The sequence below is a fragment of the Rousettus aegyptiacus genome, unplaced genomic scaffold, assembly GCF_014176215.1.
Source record: "Rousettus aegyptiacus isolate mRouAeg1 unplaced genomic scaffold, mRouAeg1.p scaffold_m13_p_6, whole genome shotgun sequence".
Lineage (NCBI taxonomy): Eukaryota > Metazoa > Chordata > Mammalia > Chiroptera > Pteropodidae > Rousettus > Rousettus aegyptiacus.
The window spans coordinates 36,233,038-36,251,779 of record NW_023416309.1 but is presented as its reverse complement, the minus strand read 5'-3'; the positions used below and the strand labels follow the sequence as shown (position 1 = coordinate 36,251,779).

General features: G+C 34.8%; 1 protein-coding gene across 1 annotated transcript in view; it reads right to left on the bottom strand.

Annotated features, from left to right (window-relative positions):
* CC2D2B (coiled-coil and C2 domain containing 2B) overlaps positions 1-18,742 on the bottom strand; it is an 81,372-nt gene that overhangs the window by 16,374 nt on the left and 46,256 nt on the right. Inside the window, exons 24-28 of the mRNA XM_036222181.1 lie at positions 11,131-11,227; positions 6,358-6,456; positions 3,970-4,152; positions 3,605-3,802; positions 1,839-1,928 (exon numbers count right to left, since the gene is read on the bottom strand). Coding sequence (XP_036078074.1) covers positions 1,839-1,928; positions 3,605-3,802; positions 3,970-4,152; positions 6,358-6,456; positions 11,131-11,227 — 667 coding nt within the window. The remainder of the gene's footprint in view (positions 1-1,838; positions 1,929-3,604; positions 3,803-3,969; positions 4,153-6,357; positions 6,457-11,130; positions 11,228-18,742) is intronic.

Here is an 18,742-nt window from a genome sequence, read left to right as displayed (position 1 = left end):
AGGACAGAATATGAGTAGTCATCATTGTCAGGCCAAGGAGGGTCCCCTGACTGAATTTCCTAAGAGGAGGAGGGAATGGATGAGAATAGGTAACTAATATACTGAGTTCCAGATCCTTTGCACATGTTATCCTTTCCAAACCCTTTGTATGGCACAGATGTGGAAATTATGGTCCAAATAAGCTAAATAACTTAACTTAGGTCACATGAAGCTATTAAGTGATCAAAACAGGATTTGAATCAAGGTTTGTATGACTCCAAAGACTGTAAGTTAGGTAGGAGAAAATAACTCATGTCTAAAATGATATTAAATGTCAATTGTAATCGAAAAATCAAAAAAGGAGGGAAAAAGTTGAAGAGGTTCAAATTTCTAGGTATAAAACAAATAAGTCATGGGGATGGGGTGGACAGCATAGGAACTATAGTCAATAATATTGTTATAGTGTAGTGTCAGATGGTTGCTGGTCATATCATGGTGATTCACTTCTTTAGGTATATAGATGTTGAATAACTGCGGTGTACACCAGAAACTAATACAATATTGTATGTTAACTATACTTTTAATTAAAAAAAAAAAACTCTAAAAATAAATAACTCACATCTGTGACAATCACCCATGGGTATCCCAAGGCCAAAGAGTTCACGTCGGTGAGAAGACATCATCCAAGAGGAATCTCAGGTCTGTAGTAACCTCTTGGTTATGGGTAGTGTTTGGAGTTGGGGGAAGGAGGGAGACTCAAGAGTATTTGCCTGAATGTTATATTTATGGTTATTTTTAGTTATTTTAGAAGCTATCTTTCAATGTTCTACAGGGTCATAATATCCCTGAACACATTCTAATTAGTTGAAGGAGTCTTGGAAGAGTCTAGAGTTAACACGACATCTTTGGGTTCTACCAGATTTGAACCACTGCATTGCTAGAACCACTTGTTTGTGTCTCCTTTGTTCTCACTGAGTAGAAGGCAGGGTAGCTGACCTATGAAGTTAGCCCTGTGCCCCTTAAATCCAATTCAGCTCAAATCTAGCCACTAAAACATTCTAGATAAGTGCCAGGACTATCCGTTCCAGATGGAAAGTATCCTTCTCTTAGGCTCCCATTATACTAGTATTTTCAAATTAAAAATGTGTACGGAGTGCTTGCTAAATTTAAAGCAGTGTACAAGTGATAAACATAAAAACAAATAAGAATCAGATCTGCCTATTAATTCAAGGACATTAAACTTGGGATGTGTATATACAGGATATGGATGTTGGATCCATATATAAGTAACTAAATATATTTGAGGCAGAATGGAAGAACTGCTCTAATTAGGGTTGCCAGATTTGGGGGAAAATAAGTTGCTCAATTAAATTTGCATTTTAGATAAACAAATATTTTAGTCTCAAATATTGCATGGGGCCTGTGTTTTATTTGGCAACCAATCTAAAAAGACCTTTACTCCAGGTGCTAAGGAAGAGCACTGCTATATACACTCTTCATTCAGATGCGGAGAGACTAGGGAAAGCTTCTAGACAAGTGGTAGCATTTGCCCTAGACTTCAGGGTCTGACCAGCTGCATGGTGACAAGCCATATTTCTTTCTGGAGATCATCTTAATATTGTACTCCTGAAATTCCTATTGATCAAAATATTTATGAGCTACCACTTGTAACGTGGAGTCAAATTTTTGATCTTTCAGAATTATTTCTATGGATTGTTAATAGAGCTGAAAATGATGTATTAAATTATCAAATGCTTTCAAATTTCACAAAGCAAAGTACTACATATTTTAAAAACAGGTTTTTTTTAAAGAAAAGCAAGAAATACTACAAATTTTAATTATAAAATGTAATTTGTTACCTCTGATGTCATCCATATATCAAAATCATCATTTTCATCCAGTATATCAGGCATAATAGGTATCAAAGATACGAAGTGAGCAATGAGGTCCTAGAATAATATTAACTAACATTTATTGAGTTCATACTATATGTCTATCACCAAGAACAGTTCTTTACAGGCCATATTATCATGTTTTGTGTATCCTACAAGCCTCTGAAGTACGGGCTATTATTATTTTTGTTTTACATAAGAGGCAACGAGCTTGGCGTGTTAGGATAACTTGGCCAGGGTAACACGGCTAACAGTGTATAAGGTCTGTAGGAATAAGCCCAAGTTGGCCTGACACTAGAGCATGCCTGTTAACCATTTCATGTCACTGTAATAAATTATTAAAATTTTAAACATGATACATTATATATTTGTAATTGTTAAAAAACTAAAAAGAAAAGAAGGATAGCAAAAGTTTGATTTGTTTTTAGGTTCAAAATCTATCAGAATTATTTTATTAATATCAGTTGCTATAGCAAGAAGATATTAATATAGCCTGATTTCTCAAACAACAGAAATTATACTATGGATTGTTCCCTCTCTAGGGCTAGAGACAAGGACTTAGACTAAAGTAGGAAAGGAGAAAGGGATACAAATAAATAAACAATGAGTTAACACAAAAAGTTCACAAACATTTTCATTAATTAACAATAGCCACCATTTATACACCATTATGATTTCCTACACTGTCATGGTTCGCAGTCCTTGATAAGCAAAGGAGCTAGGATTTATATATATACATTTTTAAAAAAAGATAAATATTATCTTTGAAATAAACTAAAAGCCCTCGGACTTTGGGTATCAGGAAACATCCGCAGGAAGAAACTCGGGATGGAAAAGCAGAGTATAGCAAAAGGCGAACTAAGTTAGGAATTTGGACTTTAGTTTAAAGAATCCCTTAGGAGTTTTGTAATGGATAAATAAAAAAAATATTCTGAGGAGAGCCAACTGACTCAATCAAACTTAAATAAACAAAAGGTATAAGTGATTTTTTTCATAGATGCCCTTTAATCAAAGCTTACGTTTTCCTAAGGAGAGATTTATATTTCTGATTGTATATTTTCCTTTCCCAAAGTGGATGGAGCTATATCCTCTTTTGAGTCTATAATGAATATATCTTCATTTTATACGAAATTAAAATTTGAGTATGCATCTCTTTTGACAGCTGGTATAGAAATGCATAAAGCCACATAGGGCTGGGGTGGAAGTGTTACGTTGGCAGTTTACATAGAAAGATATAACATAGGTTCTAATCCTTAGAAGGACACAACCCTTTTAGAAATATAACTTTTTATTTTGTCTGGAAGTTAAAGGCATTTTTTGTGTCGTTTTTCAAAGTTTGATAGAAAAGTTGTGAAGCCAGTATAGTCATGTGAACTGGTGTGGCAACAGTAACTCTTTAGTCCAAGAGGGCAGAAATGAAAAGGATCAGGAAGAAATGTTTTCTTCCATCTGGGGCTCAAGAGGACACATTGTAAAATAGATGGCTTTTCTCTCAGGAAACTGTTATTTAAGGCAAAACAATTTTAGTAAGAAAGTTACACTTGAAGTTAGTATTTAAAAATGAACAAGTTAAATATAAATTTGGAGCTGATGAAAATGTTCTAAAATTTACTGTGGCGATTGTTGCAAAATTCTGTGACTATACTAAAAATGACTGAATTATACACTTTAGGTGGGTGAACTATATGGTATGTGAATTATCTCAATAAAGCTACTAAATAAAGATAACTTACAAGCGTTGCATTAGAATCGTGAAGAAATATGTCCAGGAGTTGATGAGGTGGATTTAATGCCTTGATATATCTTGTTACTAGGATCCGTATCCCTTCATCATTAAACACCGTAGTTGTGATTCTTCGGTTGGGAAATACTGCCTTACAATTTTTTTTAAAACTCTGTGCTCTCTGCAAAACATCTATTTGATCTGAAAACTAAAATCAAGTTTAAAATATTTTAACATCGTACCATATTGTTCACACAGGAAAATATCAAGAACCAATGCTCATTTTTGCCAGCTTCGAAATTATTATTACTGATTTCTAAAACTGTTTATACTTCTTTGATAGTATATGTAAAAATAACTCAATGTAAAACCTACCTTATCTAGTCCTGGATTACAGGTGACATATGATATCTGAGGTTCAATGGTCGCAAAAATATTTAAGAAGGTACATTCTTTTAAATTCTGCCCATTATAATCTTCTTTAGGAGAGACATAAGTCTTACTCCAAGTATACCCAAGCAAAACTGGTGGAACATTTACTTGAAATGTTCCACTAATCTGAAAAAAATATATACCAATATGATCAATTCTGTATGATGAAAAGAAACATAAGTCAAATATAATATAGTCCAGCTCAGTCTTCTCCGCAGGAGGAAATAGGCTTGCATGGGTATGTGCTGGTTCTACTAATATGTATGTGCACAGGATTGATAGGTTCTCCATAGTGATCGATTCAGAGGCACCTTTGACACTCTGGGTCCCTGTCTAATTTGTACTATGCAAAAAGGGCAAGAGTAAGAAAGGGATGAAATGAGAAAACAAGTTACTGTACCTAAGTGATAAAAGCTTTAAACAAAATCTACTTTGGGCTCAGAGAAAATGCTAAAAGGCAATGTTACATTTTGCATTGGGTCTAGAAAGAGAAAAAAAAAATGTAACAACAGCAAGGACAACTCATAGGTCCATAGGAGGAGGGATCTGTGTGTGTGTGTGTGTGTGTGTGTGTGTGTGTGTGTGTGCGCGCACACGTGTGTGTGTAGTGAGGAGCTAATTTACATTCATAATAACTAATAATCACAGCTAACAGTTATTGAGCACTTACTACGTGCAAAGACCTGTGCCAAATGTTTGATATAGATCATATCATTCAATGAAGTAGACACTGCTCTTCTCTCCATTTTGTAGATAAGGAAATTGAGGCTCAGAAAATTTAAGTAATTTGTGCAAAATTACACAACTGATGATAGTGGAGCCAGAATTACAACCCAGGTTTGTTCACCTTTGAAGCTCACATTTTTAACTATCTCTCTATCCTAGAGTCTGGCCTGCAACTAAGAAACACCTGCAGGGATTTACAAATGTAGGAAGCCCTTTACCTTCAACAACTTATATTTTTATTGCTCTTTATTTGCAGTACTCACAAATGCAACAGATTCCCTCATGACATCTTGTGATTACATATTATGCAGGCATTTCTACTTTCCTAATTTCCATTGTTTTCCTTTCTTACCAACAGTTTTAGGTGACAACATGATAGTCATGTAGTGGCCAAGTCACATAAACAAAATATAAGAAGTCTGCTGCGATTTTCTAGTGAGGTGTCCGTATTCCTGACACAGGCACTGCCATTTCATGCTTCGCCCTGTCTCCTGTCTGCAACATAAGTATGAGGCTGGAGGTGCAGTGAGCAGTTTGCAGTTATGAAGATGAAAGCCACATGATAAAGACATTGGAACAGAAAGACAAAAGTAGCTTGGATTCTTGAAGAATTCTTGAGCTGCTGCACGGACATGCGGACTTCTTTTTAGGTGTGATAAACAGACCCATTACATCAGCCACTGTCAGGTTTTCTGTGGCATACGGCTGACTGCAGTACTAATACACACATAATTCCTTCAGAGTCAAACGCCCTCATTTGCTTAACAAGCTCATCTTTAGAGACTTGATCTGAAACTTATCTCCTGTGTAAATACTTCCCTGATCTTTCATTCTCCTCCTCATTCACCTTTTACTCACCTCCAACCCCTCCGAACAACTCTCCTCTTCCACCTCCAAACCAGGAAGAGTAAGGTACTCCCTACCGTATCACTGTACCTAGTTCATGCTCCTATCAACGCATTACAGCATTATCAGGTTGTATTAAAACGTGAGGTTTTTTTTTTTTAATAGACAGTGAACTCTACTAAGTTAGAAAATTCATTTCTAAATCTTCTATGTCTGGCATAGTCCTGTAAGTAATAGCCCAAAGTGGAATCTAGGCTGGGTTTCTATATTTTGCTGGTCATGTAGGAGGCATATATTCTTGTTACATAAGCCAATAACAGAGCCCTCTGGAAGTATAACAGAGACAGGTACTATCATCAGTTAACAATGAACCATTAACAATGAACAATGTTGAGGAGCAGAGGATACTGGAACTCATGCTTACAAAGCAACATTATTACTCAGAACATTTGTGAATCTGGTCCTATAAAACTACTATATGCAAATATAAATGTTGCTTTAAGACCTAAGGCTAGTGGTCCTATTCTTTATCAATAAACATTTTAAAGTTTTAAGAAATAAATTTGTGGGTGTTTTCTGTTCTAGAGACAGCTAAAACCTTCAAACACTCCAGTACCCCAATGGCTCTCAAATATAAGATTGCTTTAACTGACATAGCAACTTGCCAATCACAAAATCTGATTCAAAGACATCAGTAAATGTTTCTATGAGCCAGAGGTAAAAACTTAAAATAATCAACAAATAACCATTTTCTATCACCTCAGATTGTTGCAGAAGAGCAGAGAAAGGGAAGACAACTGATCCAAGCCAATTCTTTCTTACATGTGAATGGCCACCACAGCTCCTGAAACAGCGATCCTGTTAAAATAATTTTTCTATTACTCACTTTATATCATGTGATGAATAATTTCATAAACTTATAGGTAAGTATAAAAAATCATTCTCTTTTAAAAACCAAAGGGTAAGTAGAAAACATTTTTTTTCCTTTTCTTTAAAAGATAATTGACTATTTAAAGCAAAATAATGACCTGTTACAGAGTTTATGACATATGTATGGCTATTTACATTTTTAATGTAATACTTTTATTATAATAGATATGTTCAGTGCAGCATACTTTGAAAATACACTAAAGAATATAGAAAAAGAATGAAACTTATTTAAACTCAACCTCCAACATATTACCACTATAATCGACATCTTAAGATGTTAAATAATAATGAAAATATGTTAAAATGATGATGACACATTTAAAGAAAGATTATCATCATGAATGATCAGTCAATTAGAAAAAGAGACTTAGAGTAGAAACTTTATGGTCCATACAACAACAGTCAATAAAAAGCAGGTTTGCTGACATGGTTAAGTAGTTTAACTGCGTGGCATGTCTATTAGAAAAAGGCGACCCATAAAGCTACCTCAACTGAAACCATTAAGGATGATGCAATTCAGTTTTCTCTGACTTACCAGTCTTCCGAGTCCAGTTCAGTTTCTAAGAAAGTCTTCTCTACCGAGAAATGATTGCACCAATAGACTGATTCTGATTACTTGGTAGTCACATTTCTTCTGCTAGTTTACAAAATGTTTAATTTTCCCAAAGGGACATATACCATGTATGTAGATTAGAAAGATTTCAATATTGCAAAGATATCAATTCTAACCAAATTGATCTATATAGTCAATCCACCCTATTAAAAATCCTAGCAGGTTTTGTCTCGTTTATGGAAATCAACAAGCTGATTCTAATATTTACTTGGAAATGCAAAGGGTTAAGAATAGCCAAAGCAATCCTGAGGAAGAAAAAGGTGTTCAGATATCAACATTTATAACAAAGCTTTAGTAATGAAGACAGTTTGGTATCAATGCAATAGTAGATAAACAGACCCACAGAATAGAATAGAGAGAGAGTCCAGAAATAAATCCACATTTATATGGTCACCAGATTTATGGCAAAGGGTGACTATGTAGTGTAATGATCCTTTCCATAAATGTTGCTGGATCAGCTGAATATCCTTACAGGAGAAAAATAAATCTCTTCCCTCTACCCCACAAACATACAAAAATCCATTACAGTTGCATTTTAAATCTAAATGTGAAAAGTGAAATGTACACCATTTAGAGGTAGCCACAGGATATCTTTACATTGTTGGGGGGCAAATATTTCTTAAATAAAACCTAAAAGGCATCACTATTGCATTGCATTGCATTATATTCAATCAATATTTTCTGTTCATCAAAAGATATACTAAGAAAGTAAAAAGGACAAGCCAGGGTGGAAAATACTTATAATATGTATATCTGGCAAAGTATTCATACCTAGAATATAAAAAAACTGTTAAAAATCAATGAAAAAATGGACAAAATACTTGAACAGATGTTTCGCAAAAGAGAAGATAGAAGTGGCCATTAAACGTGGAAAAGCTACTTAATTTCATTAGTTATCGTGAAAATGCAAATTAAAACCAAAAGGTGAAATGAATGCACTTTCACCAATCTGGCTGAAATGAAAAAAATCAGTCAATGCCAGGTAATGGCAAGGATGTGGAACAACTGGAAGTCATAAACTACTGGTGGAAGTATGAACTGACACAACCATTTTGAAGATGGCTTGGTACTGAACTACTGAAGTTGAGCACATGCACAATCCAAGAGCTAGCAATATCACTCCTAAGTGTATATCCAACAGAAATATATAGATGTATTTCCCAAAGACATCTACAAATATATTTCTATCAGTATTATTTATGAGACAACAATTAGAGAGAAGCGACTTATCTACTAACAATGGAATGCATAGAAAGGTTGTTGTATATTCCTACAATAATATACTAAACAGCAACAAGAATTGATGAGCTATTGCAAAATGCAATATTATGGATGACTCCCACAAACACAGTGTAGAGAAAAACAAGCCATTCACAAATAGATGCATAGTGTATGAGATTTCAATCCTATAAAGTTAAAAAATTAACAATATCTAATCTATGCTGTTAGAAATTAAGACAGTAGTTACTCTTGGGGAGGAAGTGGCTTGGAAAAAGCAAGAAAAAATAGCAATATTTGTTCTTTTAATCTGAAGCATTGGCATTTTTTTTAAGCCTGTTGTCTACTATTTTCCCTTAAATAAAAAGCAAAATGTATATAAGAATAAGTTTGCCAACACAAATTTAATTCAGTAACCTAGGGTTGAGTCTCTCATACATGAGTAATCTAAATTTACCAGAAGTGATTTATAACTTCTAGAAAAAGCATATAATTAAAACTAACCTCAGAAATAAAACATTTTAAAGGGTTATTTTTTTTAAAAAAAATCATAGTACCAACATTAAAAATTACAAAGCCACTTTGGCTACAAAGCAATAAAACCAGAATTTAAAATCAAAAGTTTGCACCAAAGTCAAACATTTGCAAAAGTAAAAACATAATATTAAATAACTATTAGGTCAAGGAAGCTATAAACAGAATAAAATATATGGAAAATAATACAAATAAAAATAATAAGTAACCTAATATAAAAATACAGTCTAAGATATTGTAGAGATAAATTCATAGTCTTAAACTGTTTTCATTATTTATGAGAGGGAGAGAGAGAGAGAGAACAAACTAGGCAACTAGGCATTTGACATATTTGGCCAAAATAAATATAAACATCATAGTCCTAAGGAAACCAAGAGGAAAAAATTATTAAAATATAAGCAGAAATAAATGAGTTAGAAAACACAAAAAGAATGAATTTTAAGAACAATTTCTATAGTTGGTTCTTTAAAAAATAGGTGAATATCTTCCAAATTAATGAAAGAAAAAATGGAAAGACAAACTTGGATCAAGTTAGAAATGAGAAGAGAGTAGATAACAGCAGGTCAAAAATTATAAGAAACTATGCTGAAAAATTATATGCTAATGAATTTTAAAATCCTGAAAAATAATAAATTTTCCTTTTAATAAAAATTTATTTAAACAACCAAGTATTAGATTAGTTTAAGTTCTTTTTCGTGACCACCAGGATTTTTATAGCTTCAGCAAACATAGGCTCCAAAATCTGGAGCAGTGCTCTAGGCTTGCTTTGCCAGGTCCAAATGCAGTTCAGTCTAGCTCTGTTATTCACAGTACTAAAAACAGGCTAAATGTCTGTGAAACTTCCAAGTCCACAGCTTCCTACTAGCAAGTAACTAATGAAGGAACAAAGAAATAGGTAATAGCTGGAAGAATAAGTACCCAGAAAAAAGAGAATAAAATTGAGGCATAGAAAGAAACTGCTTTCTAAAGAATAGTTATCTATGATAAGCTAAAACCTTCTTTCAACTGCATGGTCATTTTGGAACTCAGCCTAGCACTGAATTTTTATGAGAAAAAGAAATGTTTTGGCTCATAATTACCTTGCAACCCAGTCTATCAGAGGAGGGCAAGACTATAAGCCAGGCCCTTTCCCTTTCTAAATAGCAATGTCAACAATGCTGTCATGTCACATATGACTTTGATATCTAAGGCATATGAATTTCATTCAATAACAACACAAAGTCCTTGCAAGAATTTAACTGTTAATCAACTGCTGTTCACTTCTGGTCAAACTGATCATGGAGATAATTTACTTTTGAAAGAGATGTCTGTTAGGCATTCATTGGATTTTCTAAGCTCCACCTTTTATCAGTTTAAATAATCAGAAAACTATACTCAGTTTAACTCCTTGGAGAATAGCCATCACCAAATTAGTTTAATATTTTACCCTCAGATTTTATCAAGAGTTGGCAGAAAATGTTTTAATAAGAATGTCTGCATCTCCTGGAAAACTGATTTGGAAAATACTGCTATTATGTTTCTCAGTGTTTCTTATAGAAGGTTCATTTCTGAACCATACTTCAAGGTCTAGTTCAACTGTTTTGAGTCCAATCCCCAGTCTCTCCATGTAAAATTAATTGTTCCTTTAGTAATATTGGCATATAATTTGATGGACACTTATATTAAAGCATTTAATCAGAGCTTCAAGGGAGGAGGTATAATAGATATGTATCTTTATACTTTTAGTGCCAACTTCAGTAGGAAGGAAACATTTATTTTAGCGTTTGCTATGGTACTAGGTTGTGTTAGGAATGTTCATATATCTATGAGGAAGACATTTAGTAATTTTAAAATTTGATTGAATAGAATTGGCTTTCAGACTCAGGAATAATTTGGTCTCTTTTGTAAAAGTGGTATATATATTTTTTTATCAGATAGTAAGAAATATATAACCCATTTTTATTTATCTTTCTATCTTGGCTACAAGGAAGTTCACATTTAATGTACTATTCAATTGCAATAACCTACTTCTCTCAAATCTTAATGTTTACCCCTGTTCCTTCTACATACGGTTTATAATCTTTGTTATTTTTGAACTGACTTGTCTATGTCTGATTTTATTTCAAGTTGCCCCAACTCCTTTTTAGAAAATATAAGAAATAGATACCGTATCTAAAATCAAATTTACAAATATGTTACTAGACTTTTCAGTTTCACCTTAGAATTACTTCAATATCATTATAATTATTATACTTTACCTCATATTTTTCAATAATCATTTCATCAAAAATATTGATATATATATTATCTTTTATTTTAGATAAGCTTGAGAAGCTATAATCATGTCCTGGTGAGCTGCAAATAAGAAAAACATACTTAAATGCTTAATTTATTTTATAAGAGCATTATTCATAAAGAACTATAAATTTAACTGTTTTTTATAGTATATGCTAATAAAAAACTATGTGCTTTGAAGACAACTGCTATCTTTTATTAAAGCCAACAAGTATTTTATAATTTATCTTATTTATCTTTTAAGATAACTTTCATGAAAAATAAAGATGTTTAAATGTCAAGCAGAAAGACTTTCTATTATAGCCATCCATTGTGAATTAATTACCCGGAGTATGGTGCATTAAGATTTTTAAATTACCTTAAATTCTACTAGTTTCTGCTATTTGTCTTATTGACTATTTTATGTTCTCCTGACTCCATCTATTTAATGCAGTATATTTCTTCTAACTCTAATGTCTAAATTAATATACCAAATATTCCACACACATAACCATATTTTATGCATTTACAAACCTTTTAACCAAATACACTTTTATATATTGATTACTTAGCTTAATATTACATAATATAATTCATTCCCCTTTCAATCAACATTCCCCTTTACACGCAAAGAGTAAAAAGAGATCAGGTAAGCAAATATCACAGAGCAAGGCAAAACAAGAAGTACAAGGCCCAGACAGGCCACCAAATAACAAGGATATCTGTTTAAGAACTCTGGCCAAGACTCTGAAAAAACCTTTGAGCCTGTGTGGAATCTGGAAGAATAAACTTGATTTCTGCTAATAGCAGAAGTATCCATAGCATCTAAACTAGCAAAATTCCAAGATATACTGGGTCTATTTTTTTTTTTTCCCTCTCTCAAGCTAAAACAATGGCATAAATAGGATCTTTCTCTCCTTGCAAATCCTGGTTAGGGTCTGGAGGTTTTCACTTTGGCATGATCAGTGTTCTTTATTTCCAATAATAAAAACCTATTTATATAGCTATAGCATCAAGTCTAAATCTTGTGAAAGAAAAAGCTGTAGATATCATACTTCCTGATTTAAAACTATATTACGAAGCTATAGTAATCAAAACAATATGGTACTGGCATAAAGACCAACGGTACAGAATAGAAAGCCAAATATAAATCCCTGCATCTGCATCAGGTCGACTGTTCTTTGACAAGGATGCCAGGAATACACCTGTGGAAAGGATAGACTCTTCAACAAATGGTGTTGTTAAAACTCCCTATATGCAAAAGAATCAAATTGGACCCTTATCTTACACTACACACAAAAGTCAACTCAAAATGAATTAAAGACTTAAAATGTAAGGCCTAATTTGTAAAGATCCTAGGAGAAAACACAACGGAAAAGTTTTATGACATTGGCTGTGGTAATGATTTCATGGATATAACACCAAAGCACAGGCAACAAAAGTGAAAATAAACAAATGGAGCTACACCAAACTACAAACCTTCTGCACAGAAAGGGAAACAGCAGCGTGAAAAGGCAACCTATGGAATGGAAGAAAATGTCTGCGAACTATACATATTATAAGGGATTAATCTCCAAAATATGTAAAGAAATCATACGACCCACCAGTGAAAAATCAAATAATCCAATATAAAAATGTGCTAAACTTGAATAGACATTTTCTAAAGAAGACAGACAAATGGCCAACAGGTATATGAAAAACACTAAATAATTTCTAACTAATAATAGAATGTTCACTGATTATTAGGAAAATGCAAATCAAAACTGCAATGAAATAACACCTTACACTTGCCAGGATGGCTATTATCAAAAAAACAAAAGATAACAAGTGTCAATGAAGATGTGGAAACCTGGAACCTTTGTACACTATTGGTGGGAATGCAAAATGGTGCATCTGCTATGGAAAACAAGCAGAGGTTTCTCTAGAATTAAAAATAGAATTACCATACAACCCATAAATCTCATTTCTAGGAATTCAAAAGAATTGAACCAGGTTCCCAAAGAGATGTTAGTACTCCAATGTTCTTGGCAGCATAATGGCTAACATATTGAAACATCCTAATGTTTGTTGACGAATAAATGGATAAAAAAAAAAGTGTAATATACATACAATGGAATACAATAAAAAAGGAGGAAATTCTGTAATAGGTGACAACATAGATGAACCTCGAGGACATTAATGCTAAGTGAAATAAAGAAGTCACAGAAGGACAAATACTTCATGATTCCACCTACATGAGGCATCTAAAATTGTAGAATTCATAGAATCAAAGAGTGAAATGGTGGATCAAGACTTTGGAGTAGATAAATCCTCTGCTTGCCTCCTCTCATGACTACATCAAAATTACAACTAAATTACAGAACAACCATCATTTGGAATTGCCTTAAGTCTAGCTAAACATAAGTCCTCTAACTAGGGACACAAAAAAGAAACCACCTCAAGATGGATTGGAGAGGCTGAGATGTGGAACAGGCTGGTCCAAAACCTGCATGTGGTAATTAAAAATTGGGAGGGCTATATCAGCTGTGGAGGTTCCTCCAGAGGAGCGAGTGGTCCCAGTCCCACATCAGGCTTCCCAGCCCAGGGCTCCAGTGCTGGGAAGGGAGGTCTCCACAACTTCTGGCTGTGAAAACAAGCAGAGATTGTGGCCGAATGCGATAGAGGGTGACTGGAGTCCAGGCGCTCTTTTTAAAGGGCCTGAAGGCTGACTTACTTGTTAACAGACTCACTCATTCTGAGTTCCAGTGCTGGAGCAGCAGGTTGAAAGGCACCGGGATATGTGGGAGAAACTGAATTGTCTGGGTTCGGGGTAAGGACTAGAGGGGCAGCTTTCACCCAGACAGCAGTGCTGGCAGAGGCATTGCTCCTTCGTTGAGCCCTACCTCCTCCCACCTTGCTGACACAGGCAGCTGCCATATCTGAGTCTCCATCAGCCTGGCTAACACTGGTGGCCCCACCCAGGCAATTCCCTGAGGCCCTGCCACACCCAATTTATGTGCCCACCCAAGCTGCTTCCAGTGGCTGTTCCATACAAACAGGACCACCTTGGCTCCGCCATGATATGGACTTTCCTAAAATCTTTCAAAAGTTCACGAAACCTAAACAAGCAGCATCTGGTCTCAGTGTGCCCTATAGCTCCTGCTCAGCAACCCCAAGCCTGGAACTAGTGCCAGCCACACCTGGATTGCAGCTTGGCCTCTGAGGTACCTCCAAACCTAACATGGGTGTTGGCCATCTGTGGATTGCTTGGTGCTGCATGCCAGGTGGCCCTGGACAGGGCACAGGCTGCAGCTAAACTTGGCCTGTGACAGGGCCCCTTTCAGGAGGCCCCAGGAGCCAGCATGCCCAGTGGCCAACTTTGGACCGAGTTGGAGCACCATCTGGGACAATATACCCAGAGGGCAGTTAGGAAGGCACCAGAGCCCTGCTACAGCAAATCCTGCTCTGTAGGGTCAGCCCCTGCACAACAGTTCCTCCACTGCAGTCCCTAGCCAGTTCTCAGAACCAACTGGCCTGTAGGTCAATCCCTCTCATTGATGTGCAAAAAGCAACCAAGGATCAACTACAATAAAAGGTCACACGCAACCCATACAAGGGACACCTGGAGCTCTCAGCTCAGGTGACCAGGAAGACTATGCCACTGGGACCCACAGGACACCTACAATATAAAGCCACTCTACAAGGACTGGGAGACATAACAGCCCTACCTAATACCTAGAAATAAACATAGGGAGGCGGTCAAAATAGTGAGACAAAGAAACATGTTCCAAATGAAAGAACAGAAAAGCTCCAGAAAAAGAACAAAACAGAGAGAAGAAATCTACCAGATTCAGAGTTCAAAACATTGGTTATAAGGAAGGTCAATGAACTTAGGAAAAGAGTAGATAGATGAATTCAGAGAGAACTAGAAAGAGAAGAAAACAAAAATGGAGGTAGAAAACATAAAAAAGAACCAGTCACAAATGAAGAATACAATAACTGAAATGAAGAAATTAGAGGGAATCAATTGATTAAATGAAGCAGAGGATCAAATCAGCAATTTAGAAAATAAGGTAGCAAAAAACACCCAAGCAGAACAGCAACAAGAAAAAAAAATACAGAAAATGAGGATAGTTTAAGGGGCCTCTGGGACAACATCAACCCTACTGATATTTGCATAATAGGTGTAGCAGAAGGAGAAGAAAGAGAGGACAACGAATTGCAAAACAATTTGAAGAAAAAAATGACAGAAAACTTCCCTAACCTGAGAAAGGAAATAGACATAGAAGTCCAGGAAGCACAGAGAGTCTCAAACAAGATGAACCTAAAAAGCCCCACACCAAGACACATCATCATTAAAATGTTAAAGCTTAAAGACAAAGAAAGAATCTTAAAAACAGCAAGAGAAGAGCAGTTAGTTATCTACAAGGAAGCTTCCATAAGACTGTCATCTGATTTCTCAACAGAAACTTGCATGCCAGAAGGGTTGACATGAAATATTCATAGTGATGAAAAGAAAGGACCTACAACCAAGATTACTGTACTCAGCAAAGCTATCATTTAGAATTAAAAGACATAAAGAGCTTCTCAGACAAGAAAAAGCTAAAGGAGTTCATAACCATCAAACCAATATTACAAGACATGTTAAAGGAACTTCTTTAAGAACAAGAAAAAAAAAGATAAAAAATATGAGTAATAAAATGACAATAACTACATATCTATATACAATTACTTTAAATATGAATGGATTAAATATGCCAATCAAAAGATAGGGTGACTGAATGGATAAGAAAATAAGACTTTTGCATATGCTGCCTACAAGAGACTCACTTCATATTGAAAGACACACACAGACTGAAAGTAAAGGGATGGAAAAAGCTATTTCATGAAAATGGAAATGAAAAAAAAAGTTGGGTAGCAATACTTATTCCAGACAAAACAGATTTTAAAATAAAGGTTGTAATAAGAGACAAAGAAGGACCCAGTAATCTCATTTCTGAGTATTTATCTGAAGAAACCCAAAACACTACCTCAAAGGGACATGTGAATCCACATGTTCATTGGAGCAGTATTTACAATACCCAAGATATGGAGGCAACCTGGGTGTCCACACATGGATGAATGGATAAAGAGATGGTACATATATACAATGGAATATTACTCATCCATAAAAAAGAGTGAACTCTTATCATTTTCAACAACATGAATGGATCTAGAGGGCATTGTGCTGAGTGGAGTAAGTCAGACAGAAAAAGACAATTGCCATACGATTTCACTTACATGTGGAATCTAAAAAACAAAATAAACAACCTAACAAAACAGAAACAAGTTCACAGATATCAAGGTTATTTTGGCAGTCATCAGATGGGAGAGGGGTTGGAGGTTGGGTAAGAAAGGAGAAGGAATTAAGAAGTACAAATTAGTAGTTACAAAATAGTCGTGAGGATATAAAGTATAGCATAAAGAATATAGTCAATAATACTGTAATAACTATGTATGGTGTCAAGTGGATACTAGATTTAATTATTGTGGTGATCACTTCATAAGTTATATAAATGTCTAATTACTATTTTATACATCTGAAACAAATATGTTATATGTCAACTGCAATGGAAAAATAAAAAAGTTATTAAAAAAAAGAGTAAAATGGTGGTTGACAGGGGCTGGGTTGGGAAGAAAATGGGGTGTTACTAATCAACAGGCATAAGTTTCAAGCAAACAAGATGAATAAGCTCTAGAGCTCTGCTGCGCAACCTTGTGCTATAGGTTACAATAATATACTGTGCACTTAAAAATACATTAAGAGGGTAGATCTCATTCATGTTACGTGTTCTTTCCATATTAAAAAGTAAGTCAGTAGACCTTGAGTAAAGCAAATTACCCTCTGTAATAGTGGATCACGTGACTGTAGGGCAGGCGAGTCCAGAATCTGCAGAGTAGGCTAGCAGGCTGGAGGCCCAGGAAAGAGATGCACTTCAAATCTGAATTCAGTGTGCTGGCAGAATTCCCTTTTCCTAGGCGGAGGCGAGTCTTTTTCCTATTATGCCTTCGACTGAGACTTAAACACACACACACACACACACACACACACACACACACACACACTCTATTGGTCTGTTTCTCTGAAGAACCCTGACTAATGCAATGTCATTCTGGAAAAGACAAAACTATGGAAGCAATAAAAAAGATCAGTGGTTGCCAGAGATTCTGCAGAAGAATGAAGGGATGAATAAGTGAAGCACTGGAATTTTTAGGGCAGTGAAACTATACTGTATGATACTATGATCATAAAAAAGGGTCATTATACATTTGTCAAAACCCATAGAATGTACAACACAGAGTGAACCTTAATGGAAAATGTGGACTTTGTTAGTTCATCAGTTGTAACAACTGTACCACACTGATGCTGAGGGAGGCTGTATATGTGTGTTGTTGGGAGAGGATATATGAGTACTCTCTGTACTTTCTACTCAATTTTACTGTGAACTTAAAAATGCTCTAAAAATAATGTCTACTGATTTTTTTAGATGGGAGAAAAACAAACTTGATCTCATTAGAAATCAGGGAATATAAGTTAAACCACAATGAGAATATCATTTTAGATCTACCATATTAGAAATATAATTTTAAAAATACAAAATATTATTGAACATATGACACAATAGGAATTTTTATATACTGCTATTGTGTATATGAGAAAAATCACTTTAGAAAACAGTTTGGCATTATTGTAAAGTTGAAGCTGAATTCAAATACAACTCGAAAATTCCCTACTTGACATAAATCCTAGAGCACAGGTTTTCAAAGAACCCCCTAACTAGTGGTCTCAGTAACACCTGGGAACTTGTTAAATATTGAATTAACATACCCTACCCTAGACCTACTGATTTAGAAACTATGGAAGCAGGCCCAGAAATGTTTTATAGAGCTATACAGGTGATTTGTAAATTACAAAAGAAAAAAAAAAAAACAACGTTTGAGAACTACTGTCTTATAAAGGAACTCTTGCATGTGTGCTCCAGAAGACAAGTACAAGAATGTTCAAAGCAATACTATTTGCAATAGCAAAATATTAAAATAAAGCCAAATGTGTACCAACAGGAGAAAGTATAAATAAATCATGGCATTTTAATACAGTGTAATACTATAGAGAAGTGAAAAAGAAGGAAGAAAGGATGGCAGGAGGGGAGGAAGGAATAAAGGGAGGGAGGGAGAAAGGGAGGGAGGAATGAAGGAAGGAGGAAGGGCTATAAGATGAACATAGATGAGTCTCTCAAAATAAGAAAAAAAAAAATCGAGACTGCAAAAGATGACTCAATTTGTATGAAGTTGAAAAACATCTACCAGTAAATAATACATAGTTAGGGACAAATATGTAAAATCATAAGGGAAGAGAGGGAATTATAAAACAAATTCATGGTAATTATCTCGGGGGGGGGCAGGGAAAGAAAGGGGATACAATTAGGATACAGAAGTGCCTTCAAAGGTATTGGTAATATATATTTTTTAAGCTGGAAGGTACATACACAGGTATTCATTTTATTATTTTTCCTCAAAACTTACATTTAAATATACATTCTATGTGTTAATATCTATGTAAGAAATATTTCATAATTT